At 38.7% G+C, this 16,852-nt stretch overlaps 1 protein-coding gene across 1 annotated transcript in view; it reads left to right on the top strand.

Moving 5' to 3' along the window:
• si:dkey-112m2.1 (transmembrane protein 132C) overlaps positions 1-16,852 on the top strand; it is a 182,401-nt gene that overhangs the window by 148,498 nt on the left and 17,051 nt on the right. Inside the window, 1 exon segment of the mRNA XM_067375380.1 lies at positions 12,780-12,923. Coding sequence (XP_067231481.1) covers positions 12,780-12,923 — 144 coding nt within the window.

Below are 16,852 nucleotides of genomic sequence, written 5' to 3'. Positions count from 1 at the left end.
GCGTGCTATTTTTATGTGAAGTGTTGCTCTTAATCAAGCAACAGCATGAATTTGTAGCATATTACTGCTGGAAGGTCTGAGGAAAAGATGGGCGCAGGAATCTGACCTTTTTGGTGGCTGTGCATCTCTAGGGAGCACCTCAATACTACCCCTCCCTCCTCCGAAAAGCAGAAGTATGTGGATGAAGATCCATAGTAATGTTACACTAAGTTCCTTCAGTGTATTTAATAAATGTGTTGTTTCACTTTTACTCTAGTTTGATTTTACGCCACCATTATGCAATTTGACAACCCTTGGCCTCTTGACGTGATGACGTAGACGCAAAGTAATCGGTTTAACACGTTTACATGGCAGAATTTTAATTTTGTTCGGTTTATAGAAAGGTTTATCCCACCCATCTCATGACAAACTATGACAATTTCATTCGGTTTGGGCATTTGTATTCCGATTGAGGTGTTTATATGGAGCATTTTCATTCAGATTGGACTATTAAACTGATTACAATGCTTCATGCAAACACACCTAGTGTGTTCCTTAGGTAACAAGTACACAATTCTAGTATGTATGTAATGTAAACCAACAACATTACAACTTATCTTTCTGTACTTCATGGTAGAATGTCTAAACAATTATGCATTGATTACCATTTTTTTTTAATATGGACAATTATCGTAATTACCATATTCAATGTTTCTGTATTATCTTTTATGTCAAATACTTTAATCAATTAAAAAAAAAAACAGAATAATAAGATACAGCTGTTACCAATAAAATGATCAAAGTAGCAATCTTTGCACTGCAGAAGGAACAGAAGCTAAAAAAACAGTGCTTATTTAACCTGAAAAACAAAAGGCTACTCAAATTGGGAATAAATTATGTACAGAAAGCGAGCAAAGACCGTTTCCCATCATTGAAACTGTCAATGACTTTAGTCAGTCTTGCAAAAACTCTCGCTTTAATCAGTGAAGCTGACAACACTGCACAGTAAATCTCTTACAGTACATCATATCTGCACCTGTTTACAGTGAGATCAGTCAAGAACATGAGTGCAGAATCTCAGTGAGCACACGATGATCTCTAGCATTTTCAGCTGATTTCTTCTGCAACAGTGACTAATTTAAACACCTTTGGTCATTGCATTCATGTACTCAACAGACCCATCTGTGATTGGTTGTAATGCTCATTGCTGCTAAGAAAACGAACAAAATACATGTAAAAAGAAAGATTTGATGCAACCTGAGAAGATCTAAATGTAGACGCTTTTCATTCCTTTTCACATTTCAATTTAATCGTGACAGTTGATCAATTTTTGCTAGGAATGTTTCCGTAGTTGCTGGGTATTGGATGTCCCTAGCGTCCCTACTGAATTCGAAGCCTCTGCTGCTGTGTGATATGTACACTTTCAGTCACTGAACTATTGAAATGCACAAGCAATGATATGCAGTATATATATTATTTATACATTGCTGCATTTTTGTTGAAATTTTAGGGAGTTTGTGCTTAGCGTCCTGTCTTTATACCACAAATGATTAAAAAAAATTTGTGCCAGTTTCATCTTTTTAAATAAAGCGAGAGGCTGAGGCAAGGAGAAAAATAATGTTTGATTAGAGATTGGCTGCACGTCTGCTCTTCATCGGCTTCTTTTCAATATGGCTGTATGAGGAAGATGATTTCATTTTGATGTGAAAAGGTTGGTCTATTTTCTGTTATCACACACACAGATGAAATCTGAATGCACCCTCTCGTTAGCTAGCATTTCAGCTTTCTTTCTCCTGACTTTAACTTTGATTCATTTTTGCATAGCAGCTTGAATTATATCAACCTGCCTTCTTTTGCAACCCGTTTTAATTGCGTCTTACAGTGCAGCGTTCTCATACACACCCCACGGCGGCTTTTCCCCTTGTCCATAACAATGACATTGCCATCACCACACCTTGTTAAACTTAATCAAGACTTCGTTATGCCAGCAGCAGAGTCAGCGGTCAGCTTTAATCACCCCAAGCGTGGCGATCCTCTCCCCCTCTCTCTACCTGTCTAATGTAGAGGAACTACACAGATCGGCGTGACAGGAACAATGGCATACGATAACAAAGGCAAGAGACTCCAATCTGTCCCATCGGAGGCTTATGCTCCATTAGAATTAGCTTTTTCCCCTTTCGCGGACACTGGCTAATTCTGGCCTGCCAGCTGTCTCTTCGGCCTCATTAGAGAGGACAGCCGCCGCGGCCCCGTTCCCCACTCGATGGCCAAATAAGCGCCATCAGCCGTTGCATTTGAGAGCTGTGCTGTCTCAGCCCATTACGGTAAACATAGCCCAGCCATACAGTAGTGGCAAAGGCAGAGAATGATGTAATAACATTGTGAAAATGAGTCCGGATGCCCTTACAGCCTGAGCTCGACACCCCCGGCTCGAGCCCGCTCGGCCCACCAGTGCATTTCACACAACAATCACGGCCGCAGACAGCGAGACAGCAGCCACCAATCACTTGTGTTGTCTGGCCCTCTGACGGAGCGCATTTGTCTCGAGCTCTCTCGGAATGCTGGGAGAGCAGATTGTTGTGTTACACAGCAGGAGGGGATCAATGTAATCACATCACTTTCAACTTTTTGAATGAGGAGATGCCCTAATAGGATTTGGCAGTGCATGATACCCTCAAAATGCAGGAAATCTGTTCTGGCTCATTAGGATGCATCAGCGCGTGCGCTTGCTCTCGCTCTCTTTCTTCCTTTATAATGCGTGTGTTTGTCTTTCTTCCTCCCTCTCTGATTCTATACCTCACAACTTTTGAATCAAGTTTACTTAAGCTCTTTGTAATTGGCCATTCAGTCCTCTCGAAGGCAAATTTCAGTCCCTGCTGAGCTTGTTTTCTGTTGACTATTGAAAGCACTTTCATTCTTGCCACCCTGTCTTCTCTTAGTGCTCTGAGAGTTTGTTCAGAGAAAAGGAAAAAAAATCAAACAAATTGCCAAGTCCGAGGCATCTCACTTCAAACCCTTCTTCTAATCTTTTTTTCCGTCCAGGATTTGTTTTGTTTGGTTCTTGGTAGCTTCTTGGCCTTAGTCTTGAGTTTCGGTGTGTGTCAGGCTTTACTTCAGAGCTCATGGGTTTCTCTGTTCTCTGAGCATCCCTGGCCTGCTGTTTGTCTTCCTTCAAGTCTGTTTGAACAGTGTCCTCTGTAAACCTCCTACAGGACAAGGTAATTCCTTTTTCTTTGTGTTTTCCATAGGCTGTAGGCCACATATCAGGCACCGTTTTTGAAAGACTCATCAAATTTACATGCTGAAATGTGTGCTAGTGGTTCTTTTGTTGCTCAATATTAGGATGCCCAATATTGTTTTTTACATTACATTTGTTGTCATCTAACGCTCAAAGTTAAGCTTTAAAAACACTAATAATTAATGTTTAGCAAATCTCAAAATTAATATCCTTAATATTCTTTACATTATAATGTTGTGATGCCTAAATTAAATTTTTGCATTTAAAATGATTGTTGTTAGCGTTGTGTTTGTATTTCAACAAAATAGTTTTAATTGGATATCTTAATTTTAATATTGACCATTTATTGGTTATCGGCCATTACTTGAAAATAGTTATCAATTTATATGTGATCTGAATTTTTATATCAGTGCAAAAGACTTTTATCTCATATATGCTAGCTTTGAGGCCATTTGTATGCTAGTGTACAATTGTACAGTTTTTCTCTTCCAGAGAATTTGACAAAAGATATTGATGTCTCGTCCTTTAGTAGCAAATAGCAAATCATGGTACAACTATGTGTCTTCGCATCATTGGTTGTGCGATTGCTTGTATATAATTTACTTTCTTCCCATCAGTTGGTTCCAAAATAATCGGCTGGTATTTATTTTTGTCCATAGAACTGTAAACTGTAATGTGCTTCGCTGTTATGCAAACTAAAGACTATTGAATATCTTCAAATTAGATGCTGAATGTCCCGCCCCATATTGTCAAAAGAAAATACGACAACAGAGAAAGAAACCTGTAGCATTAAAGAGTAGCTGTAAGCATTAAAGTGTTAGTTCACCCAAAAATGAAAATTCTGTCATTAATTACTCACCCTTGTGTCGTTTCACATCCGTAAGACCTTTTTTCATCTTCAGAACACAAATGAAGATATTTTTAATGAAATCTGATTTCTGTCCCTCCATTGACTGCCTTTGCAACTAGCACTTTGACGCTTCAAAAAGTTCCTAAAGAGATCAGGGACAGAAACCTCTTGGATTTCATTAAATTTTCATTTGTGGATGTGGATGTGGATTGACACCAGGGTGAGTAATTAATGAAAGAATTTTCATTTTTGGGTGAACTAACCCTTTAACCAGCAAAACTAGCTCAGTTATTCATTTCAGCATGATTGTGATCTTTAGAATGCATTTTGACATTTCTGATCTTTATCTGAGACCACCGACCTTTTATCTGAGCACAAAACAAGGAATTTATCCTTTAACACTGTGAACTAAACAATTTATTATGAGAAAGTCTTTGAGAAAAGTCATTTAAACTCTGCAGTTTGACAGAGTGTTCCCCGTAGCGCAGTATTTGAGCTTTCTCTGTATTATTGCTTTATTTACTGTTGATGCAAATGTTTCTCTAGAACCCCCTGCAGCACAGGACCGTGTTGCACACGTGCAAGTACAGAAGGAAAAAAGAAAAAAGGGTGAGGTATAGAAAAATTTGTGCAGTTGTCTTAAAGAAATGTGAGTTGATTTGTGACTGCTGAGAGATTAAAATGCAGACAGAATCGTGTTTTTGTGTGTGGCGGCTGGCCTCGGTAAACCTGTGCCCTGCCAATGAGCCATGGGGATCGATGGTCCTCACCACACGCTACCTCATTACTACCAGCGTCTCACTCTCTCCCTCCCTCTCTCTCCACCGCCACTGTGCACATGACCACTGCTGCCTTATCACACTCATCTGAAGCTGTCTATGTATTCATTATCCCTCACCTACAGGCCTACACAACGCAGGGCATATGGAATCTACTTCCACATTTCACTTCCCAGAGATGGAGGAAATGAGAGAGGCAATGTTAGATGGCAATTGCATCGAAGTTGTGTTGTTTTTTTACATTTATTAAAAGGTGGTGGAGGTTTTAGCAAGTGTTAATTGAAAAGAGTGATGATGGAGTTAATCTAAGTTCCTATACGGCTGTTTCCACCTGGTATTAATATGCGTTTTTGTCAATCGGATTACAAGTTGACGAGACATACCCGTTTCCATCTGGTGTTTTATCAGTCTCATTTGTCTCCTTTCGACCACTTCTGTCCTGATTTCTTCGAGGGGAGGGTCTACGGGCAGGTAAATGTATAGGTAGCAGCAGGTTTTGTTTCTGCTCTGACAGCCGCGAGACCAAACTGAACACGGTGAGTGTGTTAGAAATCAGGAATGGTGAGAAAACATGTGCTTGGTACGTTTTTCGTCTTTAAAACAAACTTGGGTCTTCATCCAAAATTTTTAAATACTGTCTGTCTTGCGCACTTCCCATAATGCAGGGGTCAGCAATTAAGTTTGGCATCAGCCCCAAAAAAATTTTCGCCACTAGATGGTGGGCCAGAACATAGTCAAAGGATAATTTAAATTAATTGATGAAAAATACAACTAGAATTGCCTGTGGCAGACTGTTACAGTGTCTTTTGTAAGTGGTATTGAGCTGTTACTCTGTGAAAGCCATTTGTGTGGCGGTGTCCAGGTTAAACACTGGATAAATTAATAAAGCGGAGTAGTGACCTGGCAAGTATTTTCATTCACCAACTTTCAAAAACACACATATATGGGAGATGTGGAATGGACAAAAATAACTCAAAAACGCATCAAAAGATAATAGAACCCATTTTAAACAGTTATATTGTCTACACTGGATGTGACGCGGTGCAACGCGAGTCACGCGACACAACACATTTCCGACAGAGAACGGATTCCCCGTTCTGTTTTTGACATAGTCCAAGTGCTTTGCAATGGTCGGCTTGTTGAGTTCAGAGTAGACACCAAGCCTCGTTTAAGCCCTGGGTATTCTTCGGCCATCCGCGTTCGTGCACCATCCGCATGACATAATTTTCGTAAATTTCAACGGTGCGTGTGCAACAGCGCATGCACAAGCAGGACAGAAGAGTCCACTAGATGGCACTAGATGGCATGCCTTCTCCATCGTTTTTGATTCCTGTTCTCTTGGTGTATCTCCTGAACTATGTTGCAATGGTGGAGGCACTGTTTTTCTTCTCCGATTCTGCCCAGCGAATGTCTAGTTGATGACGCGATGTCTGGTAAAAGTATAGAAAAAAATTTGTGTGCATTTGTGTCGAACTCGGTCCTCCTCGCACATCCATAGTTTAGGATACTTTGAAAGATGCGCGAACGTGACCACGCGCAAGACGCGTCCGGGCGCAAAGTGAAGTATACCTGGGGCTTAAAGCCAGTTATGGACAACAAGAACAAAAAAATATAAGTTTTTTCAACTTTGTATCTCTTGTCAGTTTCTGGCCTCCTAGTGATGTGAAATAGGAGTGGGGTTTTACACAGGGTGATTATTTTTACTTTATTTTGTACTTGAGCTGCGTCTTGGACACAGCGTCCGAAAAAATAGGCGAGGCTCCTATCTTTAGCGAAGCAGCGCGGCGAGCCGCTTCTGGGACGTTTTTAAAACAAACCGCAGCGCGGCTGGTGTAAACATGAGCATTGACTAGAGTGGCCACAGATCAGCTCTGGTAGCCGCGTCGCAGCCGTAATGTGCCGTAGACGCGTGCAGTGTAAACGAGGCTTAAACGAGGCTTTAGCTGTTGGGGTGCGTTGCGGCATGAAAAAAGTTGCGACACGGTGATAATATTAGACGGCACCACGAGACAAAGATTTATTTCAGAACCAGCTGCTATCAAAATAATCTGGCTGCGGGTGCGGGTCAGATATTATCGTGGGCCACCTATTGCCAACCACTGCCATAATGTTTACGCATTAAGTCAGTAGTTGGAGAGTAAGCTGTCTTTTGCGGCTGTTCGAACACATTCAACCACATGAGCGTTTCCTCTACAAAAGCAATCCAGTCGAATGCGTTTTAGAATACCTCTGGAAGTGGTCAAAAGTAGACAAGCTCTAAAAACTTTAAACGTTTTACACCCCATTTACACCATTATTTAGCACTGTCCACTTGTGATCCGATCTACCAAAATGCATCAAAATTCGGGAGGAGCAACGTTCAAATAATCTGACTAATCATCACGTCTTTTCGTCCAGCTGTCAGCAATCAGTAATCAACATATCTACCCAATCAGCATGAGTGAAAGCATATATCTATCATTTAAGCCCTCCACCACCAGTTGCATAAACATAATGGCATTATTACTATTATAATATTTAATATTATTCAACATTATTATTAGTATATTCATAATGCATGTTATGTTTCATTGTTGTAGTCTAATGTTTACTTATTTATATTATGCAATTAAAAGCAATAAAATTGAGCAATTAAGAATCAGTTTTGCATATGTTTAAACACACACACAAAAATAATTGTTATTGGTCATTAAAAAATTATATGTTTTGTAATATATTGGTTACTAAGAATTAGAGGTTGTCTAGTTGGTGCAGTGGAAAGATATTGTGAATGAAATGTAATATTGCTCCTATGTGCTTGGCATGATTCAAGGAGGACATGTTCCTGGAACAAGCTTCCTGTCATCTTGTCATCAGAATTTGATCTTAGGGGCCAAGGTTAGTGCTTGAAAAGCATTCATATGAATGATTTCTACTTAGTTTTGAGGGTAGCTAGGGCTAGGGTATGTGTTTGTCCTATGATTATTTGATAAGAATGTTGTTCCAGGACCAACAAAGAACGTTGATCCAGGAACAATTTCTACTTGGCTAAATCATGCAGTTTCTATGTACATATGTATGCAATGTCACGATTTATTACAGCAATGTTTATTTCTTAAGCAACGGTAGAGGAGTTACCCAGATTATGCACATGTCCGGTTCATCCTCTGTTCATAATAGTGCTCGTAATTCCTGGAAAGAGCGCTTATTTAACCAAGCAGTGAGGTGGAGAGAATTGGATTATTGGTTGATACGGAAACTGTAACACAAAACTGTGATTATCTTCATGCTAGCGGCTGCAGAGAGGTGCTTGGCTGACCCAGTGGCTATAATGTGTTCAACGGCAGCTAAGCGTTCGCTTCATCTCTTTGCACTATTACTGAAATCAATAGCCATCTTCCTTTTTGCTCCCTGTTTGTCTGCACTGTTGTACCATTATATCAGAGGCTCTGTCAGCAAGACTCTCAGAGGCAAAAAAGCTTCAGCCATTGCTGCTGAAGAGCTGGGAGGACCCGCGGTCTTGAAAAGAAATACAGCCATCGATCGATGGCTCTGTAATAGCATAGCTGTGGCATCAGCTGGGAGGATCCACACGGGGTGCCGATGCATTCAGCGCTGCCTGTCCTTGAGCGTTAGACCCTGTGTGAGGAGGCGTTGGTCCACCACAAACTGAACCAATCACCTGTGCTGATATTAACCCTCCATTCCCCGACCTCCAATACCTCTTTAGACCCCACAAATGCCGCCAAAAAGTGTAATGGCCTTTTATCGATTTACCTCCTTCTCATTTCTCTTACTCTTCCTCAAGATAGTGTGAAGCCATTTAAGGGTAACTGCGTGTTGTAGAGGCACTGCCCTCCCATAGAGACGCTCTCTGGGAGAGCGTACGTCAACCCAGCCTGTTCATGAAACCCAGCATCCACGCATAGCTAACACTAATCAGTCAGCGGCCCAGGGAGTGATGTTTACTGAATGCCAGGCAGCAGCGGATGACAAGACTGCATGAATAACACATTGTGCTTGGATTCAGCGCCCTCTCTCTGGAACAGCGGCTCATAGGAGCTCTAGAGATGGGGTTGGGGGAAGGAGAAGGATGGTGTGTGTGTTTCAACAACTGGAGCATCATGATTGGGGGGAGGACTGGGAGTGTAGGTGGACATGAACTAGTGGCATATTAGTTCTGCTGGTTCTCATGACACCCACATCAGTCCTGCTGTCAGAGTAAATCTTCCTTAATTTTCAAGCCAATGCCAGAAGCATGAGAAGACTGTACTTTGCATTATGCACAAAAGTATCATGCCCATTCATGCAGATTTAGATTTTTAAAAATATTTCTTTCTAGGTACATTGTTGATTTTTTTTTTATATTTTATAAAACCTATATATACACAGGTGATGGTCATATAATTAGAATATCATCAAAAAGTTTTATTTCACTAATTCAATTCAAAAAGTGAAACTTGTATATTATATTCATTCATTACACACAGACTGATATATTTCAAATGTTTATTTCTTTTAATTTTGATGATTATAACTGACAACTAAGGAAAATCCCAAATTCAGTATCTCAGAAAATTAGAATATTGTGAAAAGGTTAAATATTGAAGACACCTGGTGCCACACAATCAGCTAATTAACTCAAAAAACACATGCAAAGGCCTTTAAATGGTCTCTCAGTCTAGTTCTGTAGGCTACACAATCATGAGGAAGACTGCTGACTTGACAGTTGTCCAAAAGAAGACCATTGACACCTTGCACAAGGAGGGCAAGACACAAAAGGTCATTGCAAAAGAGGATGGCTGTTCACAGAGCTCTGTGTCCAAGCACATTAATAGAGAGGCAAAGGGAAGGATAAGATGTGGTAGAAAAAAGTATATAAGCAATAGGGATAACCGCACCCTGGAGAGGATTGTGAAACAAAACCCATTCACAAAGAGTGCTTCAAGTCAGTGCTTCAAGAACCACTACGCACAGACGTATACAAGACATGGGTTTCAGCTGTTGCATTCCTTGTGTCAAGCCACTCTTGAACAACAGACAGCATCAGAAGCGTCTCACCTGAGCTAAAGACATAAAGGACTGGACTGCTGCTGAGTGGTCCAAAGTTATCTTCTCTGATGAAAGTAAATTTTGCATTTCCTTTGGAAAATCTATGGGGTATTGTGAAGAGAAAGATGCGATATGCCAGACCCAACAATGCAGAAGAGCTGAAGGCCACTATCAGAGCAACCTGGGCTCTCATAACACCTGAGCAGTGACACAGACTGATCGACTCCATGCCACGCCGCATTGCTGCAGTAATTCAGGCAAAAGGAGCCCCAACTAAGTGTTGAGTGCTGTACATGCTCATACTTTTCATGTTCATACTTTTCAGTTGGCCAAGATTTCTAAAAATCCTTTCTTTATATTGGTCTTAAGTAATATTCTAATTTTCTGAGATACTGAATTTGGGATTTTCCTTAGTTGTCAGTTATAATCATCAAAATTAAAAGAAATAAACATTTGAAATATATCAGTCTGTGTAATGAATGAATATAATATACAAGTTTCACTGTTTGAATGGAATTAGTGAAATCAACTTTTTGATGATATTCTAATTATATGACCAGCACCTGTGTGTATATATATATATATATATATATAACCTTGAATTGTTGGGACATTTTTTAAATTTGAATAAAATAAAAACTAAAGACTTTCAAATCACATGAGCCAATGTTTTATTCACAATAGAAAATAGATAACATAGCAAATGTTTAAACTGAGAAATTTTACAATTTTATACACAAAATTAGCTCATTTCAAATTTGATGCCTGCTACAGGTCTCAAAATCGGGACGGGGGCATGTTTACCATGGTGCAGCGTCTCCTCTCCCTTTCAACACAGTTTGAAGACATCTGGTCATCAAGGTTACGAGTTTCTGGAGTTTGGGTGTTGGAATTTGGTCTCATTCTTGCCTGATATAGTTGCGAGTCAGACAGTGTATTTCTCAAGGGTCAATGGATTTGACCTGTGTGGTTTAAAACTGTCCTCCCTCGCTGAACTTAACTCACCTCACCTCAACTTTGTTTTTTTTACAGTAAAGCCACCCATCAGAGTCTGTGGCATCACAATGAGAGGCTTTCCACCGCTTTGCCTGTTTTACTCTGGAATTCTGTTTTTAATTCACTCCGTAATCTTCAGGCTTGACTGAAAATTACATTGTTCAGTTTTAACAGCCGGTGAATGGACACATTGAAAGACATTTGAAAGCACCTTGTCTGCCGAACACTGTCGCTGAGTTCTTTGAATGCCTCTGAGCGGGGAGCGAGTGAATGGGGGAGAGCAAATTGTAAACACTTCACCCATTCCATCCTGTGGAATATTTATCAGAGTCATTTTCCTGGTCTTGATAAATTAATGTTTTGACAGCAAATCAAACACAGGCGATAACTCCCTGTCAAAATGTCTAAGCGTAAGGTTTGAATACCAAGCTCAAACTGCTCCAACTACATTCCTATTGCACATTTACATAATTTTGAAATCAAGGGAAATGGCGTATTCAAATTCTACTTCAGAAGTAGACAGCGCAGCCTGTGTTAGATAGAAAATAATGATCGGCTTAAACGCATAAAGGGAAAGAAAGGAAGTGGCTCGTTTATCCTCACAATTGTGATGCATTAAAGTGAAAATGATTGAAATAAGAATCAGCTGCCAAGTGAAGCCTGAAGTGGGATCAGCCTGGAGAAAAAAAAAAGGAACAGAAGACCTCAGTCTTATTAACAAGCTTGAAATTTCATTATCCACAGTTAAGGATTAAATAATGTTATCTGTTTTCTCTAAAGAAGAATGGCGAGAGCTGTGACGTTCAAGAGAAGAAAAGACACTATGATGAAGAACACAACCATGGCAGAGCAGAGGGCTTCTTTATTTTAGTTTATCCATCTCAAAGTGGCCCATGGTTTATGATGAGGGCAGCTGTGTGCTGTCTCCTCACCTATAGCCCCAGCCAGCAGAAAAAACACAAGTCAGACTTAAGTGATCTAATTACCCTTCCTTTGGTTTGTTTGAACTGTAGATTGAACACATGGAGTGTTTTAGATAAGATTATACATAGAGAATGGATTCGCAGAAATGGTTACCGTAGCAGTCATTTCTCCATAATTACAGGATATTTCTGTGAAAATAAGATGTGCCTACAATGTTTTGCCCTGATGTTGTTCTCTATATAAAGTATATTTCCGGAACTTCCCACAGGGGTACTGATGTTTACTGTAAGAATCATTTGAATCTTTATTACTGGTGCTTCATCAGGCAATCATCACTATTTCTATCGCCCATACAGGATCTGGATTAATACTATTATGTTAAATTATTAATATTTTAGCTTTTTTAATGCTATTTTTTTTTTCTAATTCATTTATTTTTTTATTTTATTTTTCATTTAATATGTATATAATAAAAAAAATGTGAAAAAATACATTTAGCTAAAATAACAATTTATTTTAATTAATATATAAATATTACATGTAATAAATATAAATGTATGTTTTTTAATATATTTTAATAAGAAATTATATTATTGCCTGTTTGGTGATAAAACAGCCTAAAATCCTGAAAGCACTTGAAAGCACTGAATATTTCTTCTGAATATTTGTGAAAATATGTTTTTTTCTTTCTTTTTGAAGTGGCTCGATAGTGGACTTTTTTCGTGGGTGTGTTTTTCATGTTAATATTATTTAAGAGTGGATCAGTTTCATAAAAACAGGATATGTTGTTTGGCTCTAAACAGACCACTCCATCTCACTCCGAGACTCTCCAGAGCTGATGACTCTAATTGAATGATATGACTCACTGGGTTAATAGCGCGACTCGATGTTGGCGCTGAAGAGCTGTAGCTGACAGTGTGAATAATGACGGGTGAATTATCCTGAGTTAACGCAGTCTGATTGATCTGCCCTCTGTGTGCAGGAGACAGAGATCCTTAACACCGCAGTGCTCACCGGGAAGACTGTTGCCATGCCAGTGAAAGTGGTCACCGTTGGAACCGAAGGTACTGTGACCGATGTGACCGAGTCGGTGGAATGTCGCTCAACAGATGAGGACGTGGTTAAGGTAGGCAGGGACATGCACAGGTCACTAACATGAAAAACCACACACATGTGGATGTTTGTTTCTTCAGCTACAGTATGAGCACTTTTGACCCTGTGGACTTGTAAAAAACTTCACGCTCACCTTAGTTCATGTAATTTGTTCATGAACATTTGAACATGAACATTTCTATTACTGTGTAATTTCCAACACATTTCAAATTATTTGCTTTAATAATATTCTGTGGTGGAAATATCTTTTTGATAAAAACCATCTAAACAATAGAAGTGCTTTACATTAAATCTTGCCGCACATCTCACATCACATCACATCACATCACAGGGTCTCATTAATTACTAGAACCAGTTAGAAATGAATAATTTGTTTGGATGTATGTAAATATGCACAATTAAAAAAAAACAAAAACAAAAAAAAAAAACACATTTATAATAATTTCCTTGCTCATCACATTTCTTATATATAATATCTGTATGCTTTTCATTTACACTTTTGTCTCCTTAGTAAACATACTAACTTTTTATACACCACATTTCAAGGTCTCACTAATTACTCTATATACACTAGTAAGCAAAAATGATGTCCAGCCTAGGAAAATTGACATTCATTTAAATATAAAAACGTGTTAAAGATTTTGTAATCATATTACCAAGCTGTGCTTGGAGTCAGATGTTTTGTTTTTGATGAAACATGCCAAATTGTGTGGACATAATTTTTGGCCATGCTCTTATACAAAGAAATTATGAATACATGCAAAAACAAGAGAGAACCAATGAAATATTAACAACTGATTATGTTGTAGTCAATGTATAGTTTTTTGTTGTGATTTTTTTTTATAAATTTTTTACATAGTAAAATAAAACCTTTCACCAAATAACCTTTTTGCCAAATAATTTTGACATATAAATACCCTAACCAAGTGTTTTGTTTTTTGTATTTAAAATATTTGTAAAAGTACAGTGCTCAGCGTAAATGAGTACACCCCCTTTGAAAAGTAACATTTTAAACAATAACACAATGAACACAAAAACAATCCATTTTCCAAAATGTTGACAAGTTTTATATAACATCTTATTAACTTATAACATGAAAGAAGGTTAATAATATAACTTAGAGAACAACATTTTCAGTTTTACTCAAATTAGGGTGATGCAAAAACGAGTACAGCCCACTGAAAATCTCTGGAGCAAAGCTAAATTTTAGACATCAAATGTCTAATTTAACAAGAATTCAACCACAGGTGAGTCTAATTATTCATTACACAGGAGTCCGGCAGACTATTAAAGTGTGTTAAAACCCCTTCCCATTACATGCTGTCAACAATGGCACCACATGGAAGAGAAAATGTCACAAGATCTGAGAAAGAAAATAATTTCTTTACACCAGAAAGGTGAAGGCTACATGAAGATCAGCAAAGCTTTGTAAAAAGATGGAACTGCAACCATCTCACAGATGTCCAGGTCGTCCCCGGAAGTTAACACCTCAACAGGAGCGACTTCTGATGAGAAGGGCTGAAGAAAATCGGCATGCAAGTTCTCTGCAGTTATCTGAAGAAGAAAGCCAAACTAGGGTGACTATTTCCTCTTTGACACAATATGCGTACACTTCTGTCATGAATCCTGTCAAGTTCCGGACTACAGTTCCCATCATCCTCTTTGCCAGTCATCATCAGTCACACCTGCAACACATTACATGGACTATAAAACACTCATACACACACCACCTTGTTGCTAGGTCTTGTTTTCCCAAGTGTTGCATTACCAAGCGTTATCCTGTCTGCCTGTCCTGTGTTACCGTTCCTGCCTGTCTCCTGTTTGTTGACCCGTTGCTGCCTGTCCTGACCATTGCCTGCACCCTGACTACGATTCTGCCTGTTCCTTGTTGTTCCCGTTTGCTCCCGTTTGACCCTGCCTGTATGACAACGTTCACTTTGAATAAAGCTTTGCACATGGATCCCTACCTGAGTCCCGCCTTTGTTACAACTGCAGAGGAATGGCATGCATGAGTGCCGTCCACAAAAGAAGCCTCTCCTAAAGCCCAGGCACAAAAAAGTCCGCCTAGAGTTTACCAGAGCCCATGCTGACAAAGATGAAAACTACTGGGACTCTATACTCTGGAGTGATGAGACCAAGATAAATGTTTTTGGAATTGATGGCTTCAAAACTGTATGGCGTCACAAAGGTGAGGAATACAAAGAAAAACATGGTGGTATCAGTGTCCTTATGTGGGGCTGCATGAGTGCTGCATTTCATTGATGGCATCATGAATTCACAGATGTACTGCTCTATACTGAAAGAGAAGATGCTACCATCACTCCATGCCCTTGGTCGTCATGCACTTTTCCAACATTACAATGATCCTAAACACACATCTAAGGCCACTGTTGTATTTCTGAAGAAGAACAGGGTGAAAGTGATTCATTGGATCCTGATCTGAACCCAATCGAACACCTATGAGGAATTCTGAAGAGACAAGTTGAGCATCACTCTCCATCCAGCATCCAGTCTCTAAAAGAGGTCATTCTTGAAGAATGGAAAAAGATAGATGTTGCAAAATGTTGCCAAATTGTTCATTCCATGCCTAGAAGATTTGGTGCGGGCATTAAAAATCATGGAGGCCATACAAAGTACTACATGTAGTAGTTTTTGTTGCATCACCCTAATTTGAGTAAAACGGAAAAATGTGTAATTTAAGTTATATTATTAACCTTTCATGTTATAAATTAAACAGATGTTATATTAAACTTAGTCTTGTCAACATTTTGGAAATTGTTTTTGTGTTCATTGAGATATTGTTTAAAATTCTACTTTTCACAGGTGGTGTACTCATTTACGCTGAGCACTGTATAAAATATTTTCCTCATACAGTATTTTGATTGTTTTAATTATTTAATTGAGGTCATAAAAAAGCAAATATCCCCTTCGGACATGTGAGAAGATTTGTGTGCGCTCATCCGAAGCGCGCACACGATTATTTCAGTCAGCGCGCAAATACTGAGTTCTCTTTCAAGTCTTGCGCTTCAGCGGACAAATTCATAAAAAAATATGTCAACATGCCCGTCTTGGCGAGTATCCTAGCAAACATAGTCGGTTATGTCTTAAGTGAACGTATATTAGTTGAGAAAGACAGCCCATGTGTAACTGGATCGTGCATGTCTTAAAGGGGAAAAAAAACTATTCCCGCTGCCTGTTTTTAATGTTAAATCAAACAACAAATAACAAAGAAATCACTCACTGCTCTTGACAATAGTTTTTGTAACTTCAATAATGATTAAGCTTTATTTTATACAGTTAAGATAATATGCAGTGTTATTTTATATTTGATTACTTTATCCATTTTCTGTACCTGAAAACTACTGTAAGATACCTGAAAAACCTGAAAAGCTCTGTTTATTTTATTTGAATACAATACTTTATTGTACTTATTTGTGATGTTGCTTGTAGTTTGATTGTTTGTTTTTATTTTCTTTATTTTTATTTGACAGTAGTCCTATTTTCCCTAAACATAGCACATACCAAACCGTACCGAAACCGTGACCCTAAAACCGTGATATGAACCGAACCGTGAGCAATTTGAACCGTTGCACCCCTAATATATATATGTTTTTTTAATTGTAAATTATTTTATTCCCTAAATGTAAAGTAAAACATTTGAAAAGTTTTTTTTTTTTTTTTTTTTTTTTTTGATTAGAGCATACAGCTAATGGAAGTCCAAAGTCCAGTATTTCAAAGTATTAGAATATTTACATTTGAGTTTCATTAAATGACCATCCCTACAGTATAAATTCTGGTTATCTCTTGTTCTTTGAAACCACACTAATGGGGAAGACTGCTGACTTGGCAATGGTCCAGGAGACAATCATTGACACCCTCCACAAAGAGAGTAAGTCACAGAAGGTCATTACTGAATGGGGTGGCTGTTTACAGAGTGATGTA

The sequence above is a fragment of the Chanodichthys erythropterus genome, chromosome 22, assembly GCF_024489055.1.
Source record: "Chanodichthys erythropterus isolate Z2021 chromosome 22, ASM2448905v1, whole genome shotgun sequence".
Taxonomy (NCBI): Eukaryota; Metazoa; Chordata; class Actinopteri; order Cypriniformes; family Xenocyprididae; genus Chanodichthys; species Chanodichthys erythropterus.
Note: the sequence above shows the minus strand (reverse complement) of the source record. Positions and strands in the feature narration are given on the sequence as shown.